Genomic DNA, 15,961 nt, shown 5'->3' on the forward strand with positions numbered 1-15,961 from the left:
CGCGGAATACGTGATGATAAATACTAAATTTAACCCCCGGGTGAAACGGCGCGACGTCAGGCTATCCGGATCGATAACACTTTTCTGGCGTCTGCCTTTTTTATTTTTTTTCTTTCTTTCATTTTTTTTTTTCTTTATTTTTTTATCGGTGAAACGTGACTTCGCCTATGTGGGACGTTTACGTATATAAATCGTTGACCGCAGAGGTCGTCGGAGACGCGTGACCCCCGGGCCCGTGTGATACACCTGATACCTATCGTGTGACAAAGCCTTTATTAAAATTCCGCTGCGCTTAAAATTCCGCTATCGGGGCTGGGAACAAAAATTTCCTAACCGGGCGCCGCCGGAAAGGCGACGGGGAATGTCAAGTATGTCGGGATGTACTCGTTATAAAAATAGGCTGTTTAAGCTTCGACCGGGAAGGAGGGGTGGGTTTCAACGTCGCGGAAATAATTTCTTTTACTTGGCCTACGTGAAACATTGTACGTACGTCCGTTCAATTAAAGCTTACATTATTATCCTTCGATTAAAATACGCAGTAAGCCAATATATTAAAATTGAAGAAAAATATAATCCAGAATCGGCGAATTACGTAAAGTTATAATTTATGCTGTAAGCGTTAATTAACTAACTTTTCAATCAGTTACGTTTTATGAATACTTTGCTACGAGTCGCATATTAAAGCTATCATAGCTTATTATTTATTCATAAAAGCACATTAATTTAAATTCCAATTTCCCATTACATCATTTATATTAAAATTGAAAAAAAAAGAAAAATTGTGTTATTGAAAACAGAACTATATCGTAACATCTATTAAAAAATTTTCCTTCTCTCTTTATTGCACAACTTCGAAATTAATTTCACCGCGAATAAATAAACGTTGATCGAACCGTAATGAATATTATGAACTAATTTATTAATATTTTTATTAATATTAACGCGGACTTACGTGCATTGTTTATCTGCGATATTGGTCATTGAGGAGTAATGCATACTCGTGCGTACGTAGATTGAGATGCTAACGATTACATAACAAAATACAATCCTATAAACATCATTAAAGCTTATCACGTATCATTTGACGATAAATTTATTTAATTGTGTAATAGAATCGGTCTTTCATATCTATATTGCTCTTCATAGTTGTTGAAAATATTCCCGGAAATATCGATACATTTCCGCTTGCTCGACATACATCCATACCGTAATATCGTGCATATTACATGTGAGAAATTAATATAACGTCCGCGCATTATCCACGAAATTTCGAAGATAATTCTATCAAAGGCAATAATATGTAACCAATTTTAGATAATACATTTATTCGGCGCGCATATATTTTGTAATATTTCGTTAAATTAAAAATAGACCTACGCGGCGCGATTGGGAAACGTTGTTGTTAGATAAAGTACATCCTCGAATGAAATTTCCAACCTGCTGAATCCATTACGGCGAGCAATATATTCGAAATATTAATAAAAAATAAAAAAAATATATATTTCGTGTAAACAAATACCGAACATTCTGTCGAACATAGCTTATTAAAATGTATTTATTTGCATATAGAAATTTAACCAGAGGTAACGCTGTCATCCTGAACTCGTGGAATGCAAAGAGTTTAAAATATATTCGAGTGCAAATATATTGGCTCTAACAAATAACAAATAAATAATTACGGAAGGTACATTTGTCATTAAGCTATTAAATAATGGACTCGTATTTTATTCTATTTAAAAAATAAAGAAAGAAATTGGAGTTACGTGTGAATTAATGTTTATTAATTAACGAGGCTTTTCCGTGACGTTGATTGGTTTTTCTCACTTGGCTCATTTCGTGCTGAGCGAGAATAAATCTAAGCTATCGATATTACTGTGTGTGATTCTTTTAAGAAATATAAATTATTAATATTAAATTATTTTTGGGGCTGGCTCGAACAAGTTTTATAACGGCGACGATTTGGGAGCTTGTGGGTGACGACAGATCTTGGAATCGCGAAAAAAACGCTTCGTTTTGTCTATTTTGTTTTGGAGGAAGACGCCTCGAGCTCGCGAAATGCATCGAAAAGATGTGAATAAATTAACTCGGCGTCGAGCTCGGCGAAAACTCCGCGCGAGAAGGACAGAGCGACGATCAGCTGACGATCGGACCTATTGCTGTCTCACTTTTTTGACTCGGTCCTCTCCTTCTATCTAATGGCCGAAGTCTATGACGGCCAGTCTTATTGCAGTGCTCGAGTCGCGAGGACGTCTCGCCGATCGCTCTGCAATTTCGCGTATTTTCGACCGCGGACGGGAAAAAATCGCGTACGAACAAGCGTCGACGTGGTGGACCCGGGAACGAGGCATCGTTTTCTGCACTCGTGTGTTATTCAACTCGTCGTTCCGTTCTTTATTTTGTGTCTTAAAAAAGTGTTTCGGAACAAGGTGATATGGCGGGTGCAGCGCGCGTAGCGTCCCGTCTGAATCGCGCTGTGTTCGGCGTTACCAACCCGCTTCGCGCGCCATCTCCGTCGGCGACGTTCAGCGGATCCCGACGGCCGTCGTCGCGAGAGCATGAGATTCGCACCTCGCGCGTCTTCGTCGAGAACGACTCGAGCGAAGACTCGAGAAAAATCCAGGCAAAGACCCGGTGAAAAAATCCTTGCGAAGACCCGGTAAAAAAAAATCCAGGGGGTGACGTCACGGATCTTCCCTCCTCTCTCCGCGCCTCACCTCACCGTAGATCGAGCAGACCCGCAGGAAGATGGCTGACCCAGCGCGCCGTGCGATCGCCGGATCTCGCCACCGGTATGCGCAGCCCGCCTGCGCAGTTGACAGAATACGCCGACCACGTTCAGAGCAGCACGTTCGCGACGGATGTTAAGGTCTCTGCGTGGGTTCTCGCGGTTTTTCGTCGCGAATCTTCATCCCGCCTTACTCCGAGTGCCCTACGAACTGAAGTCCCGTTTCGGTAAAGTGACATTTGACGAACTTGTGGGTGATAATGTGCGCGGGGAACATTTTACGTCGCGGCCCGTCTCGGTCGCCGCATGGAGAACATTCTTCGACGTTCGTTCTACCGGCAGAGAGCTGACCAAAGACTTAAGCGGTGATTCTGGACCTCGTTTCACGTAGCCAGCTTCTCGTGTCGCGATCGAGGACAGTTCGAGTGAAGACCCGGTGGAAGTGAGGTTAGGAATATCGAGAGTGCAAATTTGTCCATCGAATGACCGTCGCGTTTCTTTATTTTATTCGTGAAAAATCGCCGCGTTAGTCTAACTTCGTTCTTTCGGTCGTTCGTCTCTCGAGTGATTGTAATTAGAAAAAAAACAGCAGAGCAGTGTAATATAGTGTTCAGTGATTTAAAGTGTTACAAGACGTCAGGATAATCCACTGCTACAGAAGGAAGGAAGGAAGGAAGGAGGGAAGGAAGGAAGGAAGCTTGGAAAGCCTACCTCAACCTAGCTGAAATTAAATGTAAGTAAACGACACGCTGTAGATCATTCAATTGTAACTATTATAAAGGATTTATTGTAATTAATTAATGTCCGCAATATAATAACGCAATATAATAACGAGCACGAATTAGGATCTAAAAAACTAGTATATTAAATATATTAAATTAAAAAGCTACGTCTTATTGATACAGCGAAAAAGGCGAAACTAATATTTTATGTGCGTATTAAAAGATGCACATACTTATTAATTTTCTTTTATCGTTTTCTCCGTCTCTCTCGCCTCTCTCTCTCTCTCTCTCTCTCTCTCTCTCTCTCTCTCTCTCTCTCTCTCTCTCTCTCTCTCTCTTCCCTTCTTTTTTTTTTTCTTCTTCCTTCTTTTTCTTATTGAACAGTATCTGATATCTCAGAAATACCTACTTTGCCTCGCGAAAGACCGTTTGTACCGTCACCTTTATTCTCACATAATTTATCGACGAGCTCAGGATTCGGTGTCTTTAAATCATACGCCCATCCCAACCAAGCCATGAAATCTATAAAAGCGGTAGTCAAATTGAGACGGTAAAAGCTAAGCTCCGCAGCCTTGTAGTCCCACGGAAAGCAATGATGGTAATTGTGCCAACCCTCGCCTACGGTAAAGAAAGACACCACCGGATTTTCCGTTGACTTAAGAGTTCTAGAACAAAAAAAAATGAAGGGAGATAAAAAAAAAAGATAAAAAGTTACACGGCTCGATTCAGGCCGATTACGCGAACGAACTTTTTCCGGAATATCGCGCAACAGATTATTTAAACGGAATAACCTTCTACAATTTCTATTTAATGCAATATATATATATTTTTTTTTAAATATAAATATGCTTTTCAATTTTTTTATTTTTATTTTTTTAGAATTCAATTTTTATAATTTAAATATTACATTTCGAAAGAGAAAGAAAATCAGCGTCTTATTAATAATACAAGAACAGATTAAAACGCGTTGAAAATAATTAATATACACTTAATGGAAGAGGTAATTAAAAATTGCCAAACATATTTCATTATTAATTACTCTTTTTTTTTTTCTTTTTTCTTCATTTGAAAAATGTCGCTTGATTATTTCGGTCAAAGTTCCATTAAACCGTTATCGGAATCTGTAATCTGCTATATCAAATTAAAACCTCGGCCATTTACATTTAAACGCGGCCCGAATATTGTGCCGGCTATTAATTTTACTAATAATAATCGCGCAAACGTGAGCCGGAGAGATTAAACGCGTACCTGTTGTACGGCCGATTGCCCCACAAATGAGCGAAGCTGTTGACGGAAAAAGTGAAATTCAATCCGAGCACGTAGCGAACGAGCACGCTGCTCGCACTTATGTCCCACGTTTCGTTCCACGCGTAAACCGGTATCACGGTAGGCAGGATAAAGCACATCGGCACCATAATCAGGATGAAATATCTGAAAAAAAAAAGAAAAAAAACCGCGTCAAGGAAACGTACATCTTTGCGAAGTTCAATAGCGGCATAACGGCGTCTAGTTTCCGCGCGGCTGCGAGACCTCGAGTGCATAAATCAAAATAAATAGCAATGCTGGCGTACAGTTCCGTTCTCTAATGAGGCTTTTCACACTGATTGATCACTACTTAATCTCTCTCATCTCGGAGTCGTGCAATTTCAAACACTTTGGATAATTACGAAGCGAGTTCGCGCGCAATCTAACTTAATTGTGTCATAATTTTTTTTTTTTTCTTTTTCTTTTCTTTAATTTTTTTTTCTTTTTGCAAACGTCGAACTTTATTTTTTATTTGCTTTTCGCAACCTTGAGCGTGAATGTAATATTATCAACTTTTTATTCTCCGCGAGGGATCTCTTCGCTGTTTGAATTAAAACTGATTTTATTTATAAACCTGCGTTAATAAAATAAAAAAAAAATAAAAAAATAAAAAAAAAATACATAGAAATTAATAGAGTTTAATTAGAGATACATTTGGAAGATTATATTTTCCTACGACGATTGATAGTAATGGAAACTGACGCACGCCGGTAAATTCGTTCAATCATATTCAATCGCTGAAAGTCGATCGTGCAACTGCAATTAATTAAATTTCTCGGACGTGAGCGTCCCATTAACGAAGGAGGCATCGATCGCTTTAAATATAAACCGAATGCTAGGGCTCACTTGTCAGCGAATCGTATTACGGGATCGGCCGCGATATCGCTCATGTCCACGTTTTTGCCGTACTGCTTGACCGCTGGATGATGCTTCATCATCAGCCAGCCGACGTGCGAGAAGAAAAAGCCGCGATTTGAGTTATGCGGGTCTGCGCACGTATCCGTGTATTTATGATGCGTCCGATGAACACGAAGCCATTTCGACGGAGTGATCTGGCGATTGAGAAAAATAAGATATCAATTTAATTTTCAATATAATCTCACTATAATTTCAATTATAATTAAACGAAATTTTAATACAAAACCGTCGTTTTAAATTAAAAAAAAAAAAAATTAGATTGGACGATTTAGATTGGATCGCAATCAGATCGCGATTAGGACATCGTAAAGAATTCTTACCTGGCCGGCCATGCAGTACAAAAAAATAAGTAGCACTCTGAGTTGCAATTTAGCTCTGTAGCTTCTATGCGCCCAAAGACGGTGAAGCCCGGCTGTTATACCGAAACCGGACAAATGAGCATAGGCGATGCCTGGGGAAAAATAATATAAAAAATTAAAATACATAAACGGCGAACGGAATTAATTCACTTTGTTTCCTTGACGCGTCGCGACGATAACGATAATAACGGGACAAAGCGAATTATCAATTTACATCTCGGCGGGATTGGGATTAATGAAATGGTATTTAATTTTGTCGTTATACGTACTCCACATCCAGGTCCAGAATTTCGCCTCGCGATATCGCGTAGCAAACAAATAGATTGCCGTGACATGGAGAATAGCAATGACAATGATATTACGCCAAATTAATGGCTGCTCCGCTGGCATGTGCATCGCCGGTTGATTGAGAATCGAATTCCTGCCATTTTCGGTTTCCTGGGCGGACTTTCGATTTTTATTGTCCTCGTGCTCGGTTATCGTTGAACTGTACATCGCTGGAAGCCGTATATTTAAAATAACACCGGGACGTTGGTTTATTTTATCCACGTTTACTATTATTTTTTTATCTTTATGTATATATATATTTTTTATTTTTAATAATTATGTAACTTGACAAAGGATATTGAAAGAACACCGCGGTGTTCCGCGAAAAATAAATATGACAAAGCACTGGCCGTAAATAATAGTAAATTTATTTTCGAAGATTTTAGAAAAAGAAAAAAAAAATAAATAAAACACTTTAATATTATTCGTTAAATTTTTGTATTATAAAATAATTAAATGCCGCTGTTTGACGAGCGGATCGTAAAGGTACCGTGAAGCAAGTCGATTACGCGTTACACAACGTTATTTACGAAATTGTACAGTGAGGCGCATAATCCGATAAAGGCGAGGATTTCATATTGATCTCGTTACGTAGTATCTCGCGCTAACAAGCTATTGTTAAGTACATAACTGGCGTCTCGACGTCCCGGGGTTGTAATTATCGGCATTAGACGCGTCGTCTAAATCGGTAGCGTCGAAACGAACGAAACGTGCTTCTCCCCCGACTCGCGCGCGTACATCAATGAACGCGATACGCATCGCCGCTGATAACGAGCGCGATTCTAGCGCTTGCGAACTCTCCCGCGGAACGAGCGGCATTCGCCGGGCATTCCTCGCGCTTTGGCGTAAAATTCGGGAAACGCAGGTTCTCTCTCGGTCAAGGTAATGATTACCGCGTCACGCTCGCTGTCGAACGATTTGTAAATAACATTGACACTGGTTGCGTTCGGGATTTAATTTTTACTTTATTTTTTTTTATTTTTTTTAACGACGAGCGAAGGTCGTGAGAACGAGACGCTCGATAAAGATCGGCAGCTGGGCGGCGTATGTTGACATCGGACTGTCGCGTTTTTTTGTCGGTGTGTAAACAAGTATCGCGCGGATAACGAGCTCTCGAAGTTAGATCGGAGATAACAAATTTTCGCCGTAGACAAACGATAACAGTTGCTCAACCACGAAACATCTAACAATAAGTCTTTTCTTTAAATACGGAATCTATTTCGAGATGATTGTACATCGTGGCGGAAGACACTGAGAGAAAGAGAGAAAGAGAAAAAATTCTTTTTGAATTTATTTCGTCGAACACGTGTTCGACCGGATTTATTATAAAAATCAACGTGCATTATGCATATTTAAAGCATCGCGACGCCGACGGAAAGCGCTATGCGCTAGTGATTTCAACGAGCCAATGCATACATATTTATATACGTGTAATAAAAAAAACTTTTGTAATAAAAGCCTTCAGCTGCGTACATCTAATATTAGTCAGTTTATGAATAACGAGACTTACTTTATATTCAGTTTTTAAGTGCATCCGCGAGATTAACAAGTATTACTTACTCTCATTAGAAAGCACGCTTGAGGAAAAAATAAAAAATAAAATAATAAAAAATACTCGCGATGGTAAACCGCAGGAGCTTCGAATCGCGCGATTAAACAATTCGATTGTGGATTTTAATACGGCGGTGTGTCCAATTTCCAATTCATACACGCTCAATTAACGTAACATAGCGAAAGTAGGCGTAAAAACTTGCAAAGTGCTGCGAGAAAACGGTACGATTCGTTTTCCCGTAACAAATGATTAGATCCTTTAATTACGCGACTTGACACGTAAAAGTTTCGTTTTTGACGCGATATATACAATAAATATAAAAATAATGATAAATGTGCCACGCTAATTTTATTGCGATCGCTCAGACTTTCTTCCTTCCCGACGAAAGTCTCGCGAACAATATTAGAAAGCTTCTGGTGTCACATTAATAATACCAATCTTTTTTCTTTTTATTTACATTCATATGTATATATTTTTTGGGAGGGCTTTATCATATTCTCTATAAAAAGATACAGCGTGCAAAAAATTTTTTTCTTCCCTCGCATACATAAACATTAAATAAAACTTTTTCATCCGTCGTGGAAATTTACATACGCGAAAGAAACGCTGATTCCCGAGCGACATCGATTCGTTACGGAAATAAAATTGGGAAATGAAATTACCTTTCAGTTTTTTTTTTTCCCCCCGTCAAAGTTAAGTTGATCCGACAGTCGCGATATCCGAGCGTAATGATCACAATTGAAAGCCAAGCGCACAGCTTCGATATTTCTCGACGTCGGCGGAGCCGCTAAGAAAAAAAAAAAAAAATTTATATCGAGTTAGGTACATTTAAATTAATACATTTAAATACGCTCGGCTTCGTATTTCTTCGAGATAGCTCCAGGCGTGGTGCTTTTTCGTTATCAATTCCGCGCGATAAACTTCGCATACATTTTTACGTCGCGCGACGACGTCGGCGCGAACGTTCGCGCGTCGTTTAGCCCGAACAGGCCAGCGATACCGTAATCTACATCGTAATAACGGCGGTTAGTCCCCCCGCTCATAAAACGCGGCCGCGATTTCACCCTGTTTTGTTACGCGCGATTCGTGTAAGGACCGGGTGCCGTGACTTACGTTAATATGCATGAACCAGCCGCGCGCGGGGGAGGAGGATATTTCACCCGGCGCGTACACGCGGATAATGCGCTTCTATCGCCTGCACCCCCCGTACTCCCGGAGATTCCCCCGCGGTTTACAACCCACCCCTTTTCTTGTAATCCCGCTGCGGGTTTAACGCGGCGAAAATACACGCTAAATCGCATTCACCCGGCGAAACAATGGGGCGGGAGAGAAAGTATACGATTGCGCCGGTAAGCGCCCCTTGGTAAGGCGGTAAACGGCGGCGGGATATTCGTAAATAATATTCCGGGGCAAACGAGCACCCCGACTTAATGCCGGCGATATTTATCGGGATTGTGCGTAATCTGCTTTTGAACGCGGAATCGATACGCGCGAGAGCCCCGCGCGGCCGGTAACGCCGCCGAAGCGATAATTGTACGCGAGCGTAAAGCAGTTTATTTAATTCATTACACCGGGCGTGTATCGTTGCTCATATTTGTCGGCGGTAAAAATACAGAATTCATCCCCGGCAAAGCGCAATCGAATATCGCGCCGAAATAATTCAGTTACGCGGCCCGCCCGCCGGCACGTCGAGCGCGCCCACGTATTCGAAACGAATTTGTTCCGCGCAATGCCGCCCCGGTCCCGGTCAATCATTGAGCGATTAATATTATTATAAATAATGTCGATGCCGCCGACCCACGGGCGCCTCTTCGCTGCACCCAGTCACCGTACCGCGACGCCGGGAACGCCCGACGATATCGGATCGATTTATCTTGGTAACTTTCGTGGACGAGCCCCGTCAAAGTTTTCCGATCCGGTAAGAGGAGAATCGTGCCCGGTAGCCTATTCAGAAAGTATGTCTATCCGCGTGCATTGTTATGCAGGAAGCCCGACGTTAAAATCTCCATCGATAAGCACAGCTGTCGGTCCCATCCGCCTATTACATTTTTTACTCCGGTCACCACGGTTCTTAATCCGCGCAACAAACACCGTTTCAGATATCTGGCGGCGACGCTGGTTTAATCGCAATTTTTGCCCACCACAGTCATAAATATATAATAAAATAAAATAATAATAATTACGGATTCATATATCATTAATATATCCCACGTTTGTATCGCGCACCGTATAATACAATATATCAATATTTAATTACAAAGACCCCCCCCTCCCCTTTCTCCCTCCCAGATTAAATTAATTAGTTACTTCTAATGTACATTAAAATTTAACTTTGTCATGTAATCGAAAATTAATCCAATCACTGTCACTGCACGTTGGATACTTACCGATTAATTAAGTCGAGGGTGCGCGAACGTCCCCGCGAGCTTTGCTGACGATCGACGATCGAATAAAAAAATCTGCCGAGGTGCACCTGCCCGGCGTACCGTATCGTTTCTCCTCGATCGAGTCAATGCAATCTTCGGTGCATCACGTTGCGTTTATAAGGAAGCCCATAAGATATTTAAAGACACGGTTAGGATCCAAGTATCGTGGTAGGAGAAATAGCCGCGCGTCTTGATTCGCGAAGCGGCGTTTTCTTGCGGTTCAAATACATGTCCTGCCTATTAACCGGAACCTTTCGCTTTTCCCTAGTTTCTGATTCTCACCTAATTTTTAAAGCAACTGCTCTATTTGCGACGTCGTATGTATTAACGACGCCAACATACCGACGTTTGTATAACGTACAATATATTTTTGTACGCGGCAACGTGCGTGTTCGTGAAAAATATTTATATTATTTTGGTTAAAATAACGGTGTGGGATTTCTTTTTTTTTTTATTATTATTATGTTTTGACTGCAAGTTTACGTTTAGATTAATTATTTAAATCTATTAAACTGTGACGATTTTGAAATAAATTTCAGAGCTGTTTATATCGCAATGCAGTAAAATGTAATAACAGTAGATTTTAATTCGTTACTTTTCCAATCGCGACAATTTGATAATTATTAAAAAAAAAAAATAAAATAAATTTTTATTACGTATTTCTTTTTAATATTTTTAATTGTTTTTATTTTTAATTTTAATTATTAAAAATACTTTTTAATAATTTTAGTTTAATTTAATTTAAATAAAAAATAAAACAAAAATTACATTAGATTAGAGATTTATACCTAGCATACTTTTTACTGATATAATACAGGACGCTTATGATTGTGTGGTAGAGCAGTTTCCGTTTAAATCTGAGAAAAGAGAGATCGTAAAACACTTTCCTTTCGAGTATAATTAAACGAAGACCTTTCACAGCTTGATACAAAAACCATTATGTTTGTGATACAAGTTCCTTCTTGATTCGTCACGCGGTACATATAATTTTATTAGTCGATGATCTTTGGCGCAATATAAAAACTAAAAAGAAAAGAGGAAAAAAAAAGAAAGAAACAAGTTAAACGAAAAAAATGCATAACAGTTGTAAAGAAATTAATTCAACGATTAATGATACATTTTCTAACGTGCAATAAAATTTATAACCAGAAGTAGTATCTCTTATGTTTCGATTTATATTGTAACGTACGCAAGAAAATCATTAAAATTGAAAGATTATAACGGCACTTGATTGCGGATGTCTCTATTATAAATGAATAGATAAATGGAGAACACGGTTTTCTCGCGATTTACATTAAAACCTGTGCTGAATTAATATTTTTATCATTCACGCCATCGCTCGAACGTGAAGTATTAGATTTTTTTTTTTAAACAATAACTAATTCCGGTATCAATGCTGATGGTACAAAAATTTTTTTTACGTGTAACATTTGCCGTTCAATTGCGACAAAAGTAAACATTTTTTCAACACGGTATACCATTACAATTTTATGAAAATAAAATTGCAATTTATACTTCCGCAGTTATAAAATCGCTCGAAATTATTTCGGACGTTTAGTCTCTATTCGAAAATGTTAAATTTTAAAACTCGTATAGATTTTTATTATTTTATTAAAAAAAAAAAAAAAAAAAAAAAACTATTTAAAAAAAAAAAAAAAAATGAGAGATAAAATTTAGGTGGAATTCGAGCGATGTAAAAACGATACGTGTTCTCAATTCGTTCACATCGCGATATGTACTTAGCCGTGCGAAATAAATTTCATTACGCTCAGTCACGTTATTATTTCTGCTATCTAAAGCATCTTTAGCACGCATCGTTACTTTTATGTGTTGTGATGATAAATGTTTATATGCCCGCTTAAAAAATGTACATTAATAATGACGCGCAAACTTTCACGTTGTAAATTATGATTGTCCTATAACAGGATAATTTTAACGATTTAGAGATTTCCACATATTTGCAGAAATTTAAACTGATTATAAAATTAAATAGAATTCGCCGGCAACTCTATTTAGCACATTTAGCATACGTGAGTAATATTAACTTCTTTTTATGTTTTATGTATATGCATTTATTTTCCGATTATTATAAAGAATAATTTACATTTCAAACAGTAATGTTAATTTTCTTTTCTTTTTTTTTTTTATAATTTTTTTAAATAATGAAACAATACCGAGTCGCGAGAATCAAACCTCGACTGCTCGTATAAAAGTTTTAATCACAAAAAATAATATTTAAAAAAAATGAGGGGAGATGTTAAATCGTTTTTATTTCGTCAGCTACGTAACTGGAATTAAATATTACACTTATTGTCGTAACTGATAAGGCGCTCCGTGGTGTTCGTAAATTCGTTTATACGGTGTAAAAAAAATTGAAGAGGACGGGCTGTCCAATAACAATAACAGGGTGAAACGTCGAAGCAATCGGTGAAACAAGTTAGATGCGGTTGCAATTGACAGCACAAAGGATACGTTTGCAGAAACGGTATAGAAGGCGACGGCGTAGGAAAAATTCTCTTTCCTCTTTCCGCGATACCGATTGTCGCCGTGTTTCTTCCGCGCTTCGATTTTCCCGGCTTCGAGAACACTTTCCTGAAAGTCCTTTCCCCATTGTCCTTTATCGCGTGTCCTTTCATTTTCGCTGCTGCAGCATCCGCGTCTGTAGAGAAGCAATCCTATGTCTTTTTTTTTTTTTTGTTTCCTTTTATATGTACCTCCGCGCATTATTCAACAGCCTCACGATATAATAAATAAAATTAAATAGGCATCTCGTTAATTTTTTTTTTTTTTCTTAGAGATAACTGAATTTTTAATAGACGTCTACAGAATTTTTAACAAAAAAAAAGAGAACAGAGTATATGAGAAAAATTTTTTTCTCTAAGACAAAATTAATTACGCTTACCTTTAAGTAGGGAATCGATAAAATTCTTTCCAGAAATATCGGTTTGCTCGTCATCAATTATTTCGTTATCGGTTACCATTATTGGAACCGTGACTCTCTCGCTCGTGCTCGCAGGCGCGTTTACATCTGCGCCTGCATCTGTTCCGTCGCGTCCTAATGTTCCGTAATCATTAGCACTTCTTGTCTCGATTCTACCGGCATTCGCAGGAATTTTCGCAGCGCCGTCCGCAGCAGCCGCGCTATCATATTCACCGTCTTTAATTACAAGGGTATCCCTTACATCTTTTCCGACGGAAATCGCAGCGGAAGCTGCAGTTGCGTTATCAAATTCTCCTCCTCTAGCGGCAGCTTCTGTATCGGTTTTTGCGACGGAAATCGCGCCGGTTCTCGTAACAACTTCCGGAACGTAGGTCGCGGCAGAGTCCACGATCGCATCGGCGGGTATCATCCTCTTTTTTTTAATTCCGTCGACGTCAGCGACTAGTTTCGCAGCGTGGTCCAAATTCTCGCCGGCGGACGCCTTTCTTTTTCTAATCGCGGTCGCCTCTTCAGCGAGTTCTGCAACGAAAAATCTACGGATTAGCAGTATCTAAAATTGTATTTATAATTATTCACGTTGAATGAATTCTGGGCGGCGATCGCCTGCAATCGCGGCGGCGCGCGGCGGCCTCTCTTATCATCTTATCACCGCTAAAAGTTACGTGTCGATCCATAAATCTGTTTGCAATCACGTCGTTTATTTCTAGATAAAATCTAAGCCCGTCTAGATTTTTATAAAATACACGGTGGCCTTGTTAAACCTTGCGAGAATAACGAATCGCTTATTTTTCAAGAGACTTATTAAAAATATAAAAATAAATATATATTAAAAAAAAAAAAAAAAGAAACAAACTCTCGTTATTCAGTTTGTACAAACGAATATTTCGCAAAAAAAGCTTTAGTTTTGTTTGAAATAAATTTTATTCGCTTACGAGAGATCCTTACTTTTATTTTATTTTTCTTTTCTCTTCTTTTTCCTTTTTTTCTTTTTCAATTAACTAAAATATTTTCTCATGAAATATAAGGATCTTTTAATAGCGTCTAGTCTCGAGCAATTGAATCAATTACTGGTTAAATCCGCGGCCTCCTTTTTAACGAGCTTCTCGCAGCGGCATATTAAACGGTCGTGAGGAACATGAGGCAGCCCGACGTCGAGCGGGCAGCCTCCGCTTTGAAGCTCCTTCGACGTCAGCTGCCGAGAAAGATACGTCTGCTTCTCGCCCGATTCCCCGCGAATGTAAAACGCACCGCGTAGACTTTCAACCGGCGCGATCTCCGTCACGAGACACTTGCCGAGATAACTGATCCGAATGTAGAGCGAGACCGTAGCGGCGGTGTCCCGGAAGTTCTCGTCCGACAAAGCGTACGTTCCCATCGTGGACCTGAAAATGACATAATCACCGTATTATTAAGCCCCGTCTTAACCGATACCGAGCGGATACTTTTCCTCGAAAGAAAGAGTCGGATTCTTTCGAGGGAAGTACGCACTTTTCCGCGAGTCTTCCGATCGATCGCACGGTGACTTTCTTACGCAATCCGTATTTTATAATACTCCCAACAAAATTAATATTAATAAAAAAAAGTTAAATTAAAATTAATATTAATAAAAAAAAATTAAATTAAAATTCAAATTAATATTAATATAAAAAAAAATTAAAATTAAAATTAATATTAATATAAAAAAAAAATTAAAATTAAAATATAATTAAATTGACGAGAGGAAAGTAAATTTCTTATAATCGTCAACGATCGACGTGTTCGCGGTTTTCAGCGGTTATCACCTCGAGATAATCCGCCGTTTGTAGGAGTCCGACAAGTGTTCCGCCAATTCGTTCCGCTCGCGGATTTGTTTGGCGATACTGTTCAACAGATTATCGACCGGCACGGCGGCGAAGCCAATTTTCTGGCGCGAGACCGTCTCGAAATACTTGCACGCTCGTTTCTGGACGTATAGCTCGATATTTACGTCGCCCACTTCTCCCTCGAAGAAATCCGCCGTTACCGGGAAAACGACGGATTTGCCGCCGCGAAACTTTTCGTTTTCGCAGTTCGAGCCTTGATAAGGACGGCAATCGCGCCGGCACGGCGATAACGCGACCCATTCTTCGTCCAGCATGCGAAACATGACGGTGGTTTTCTTCAGGGTGACTCTGTCAAACGCCGAGGTCCAGGGAACAAACAGCTGTTATCGCGATCCGACAATTAACGGCCCCGTAATTTATTTAAGTAACTGCTAACGCGTCACGCATATATAATGTTTTCATTAAACTTATAATTATGCAATTAAAATCGGTAATGAAAGAATTTCGTTACGTTTTCCACGGCAACCTCCAGCATCATCAAATGCAAATTGTGAGAAAGAACGAGCGACGACATTGTTCGTGAGTTTCGCGTAATCGCAACGTTATATCATCTTATCCGGGTGTTTTAATTTTCACGGCGATTTTAGGCCGCGGTGCGCCGATCACGATTCATTTCTCGACGCGTGTCATGATTTTTTCCACTATTATTACCTAATAATTTTTAAGTTTGAACGCGACGGATTTCGTAACCCAGAAGTTAACGTTTTATTGAATATCTCGAGCGCTCGTCGATATCAAACGCATTTAGGAATTAATGTAGGCATTAATGTATCGAAATAAAAAAAAAACAACCAGCTGCTTAGCGCATTTTTATTTTATTTATT

General features: G+C 39.3%; 2 protein-coding genes across 3 annotated transcripts in view; one reads left to right on the forward strand and one right to left on the reverse strand.

Moving 5' to 3' along the window:
* Window positions 1-15,961, forward strand: part of Fstl5 (follistatin-like 5) — a 34,582-nt gene that overhangs the window by 3,445 nt on the left and 15,176 nt on the right. The window contains exon 1 of one of the 2 annotated variants that reach the window (XM_070662835.1): window positions 2,326-3,458. The exons of the other annotated variant lie outside the window; for it this stretch is intronic. The gene's annotated coding sequence lies outside the window, so the exon portion shown is untranslated. Of the gene's footprint in view, window positions 1-2,325; window positions 3,459-15,961 lie in introns of those variants that run through there. 2 annotated transcript variants of the gene reach the window in all.
* On the reverse strand, window positions 3,751-6,524 carry LOC139106252 ((11Z)-hexadec-11-enoyl-CoA conjugase). The gene is made up of 5 exons (XM_070662845.1): window positions 6,299-6,524; window positions 5,991-6,121; window positions 5,599-5,804; window positions 4,696-4,878; window positions 3,751-4,112 (listed from the first exon to the last, which is right to left on the reverse strand). The coding sequence occupies exons 1-5, from the start codon at window positions 6,522-6,524 to the stop codon at window positions 3,821-3,823; spliced, it is 1,038 nt and encodes a 345-aa protein (XP_070518946.1). The 3' UTR covers window positions 3,751-3,820.

This window comes from Cardiocondyla obscurior, linkage group LG10 (assembly GCF_019399895.1).
Source record: "Cardiocondyla obscurior isolate alpha-2009 linkage group LG10, Cobs3.1, whole genome shotgun sequence".
Classification (NCBI taxonomy): domain Eukaryota; kingdom Metazoa; phylum Arthropoda; class Insecta; order Hymenoptera; family Formicidae; genus Cardiocondyla; species Cardiocondyla obscurior.

Excerpts from the sequence above, each read along its gene's own strand:
- LOC139106252 (XM_070662845.1), bottom strand. The coding sequence starts at position 6,524 with ATGTACAGTTCAACGATAACCGAGCACGAGGACAATAAAAATCGAAAG. Across the intron at positions 6,122-6,298 it reads ATTCTGGACCTGGATGTGGA|GCATCGCCTATGCTCATTTG; the intron begins GTACGTATAACG and ends ATTTTTCCCCAG. Across the intron at positions 4,879-5,598 it reads GTAATACGATTCGCTGACAA|ATATTTCATCCTGATTATGG; the intron begins GTGAGCCCTAGC and ends TTTTTTTTTCAG.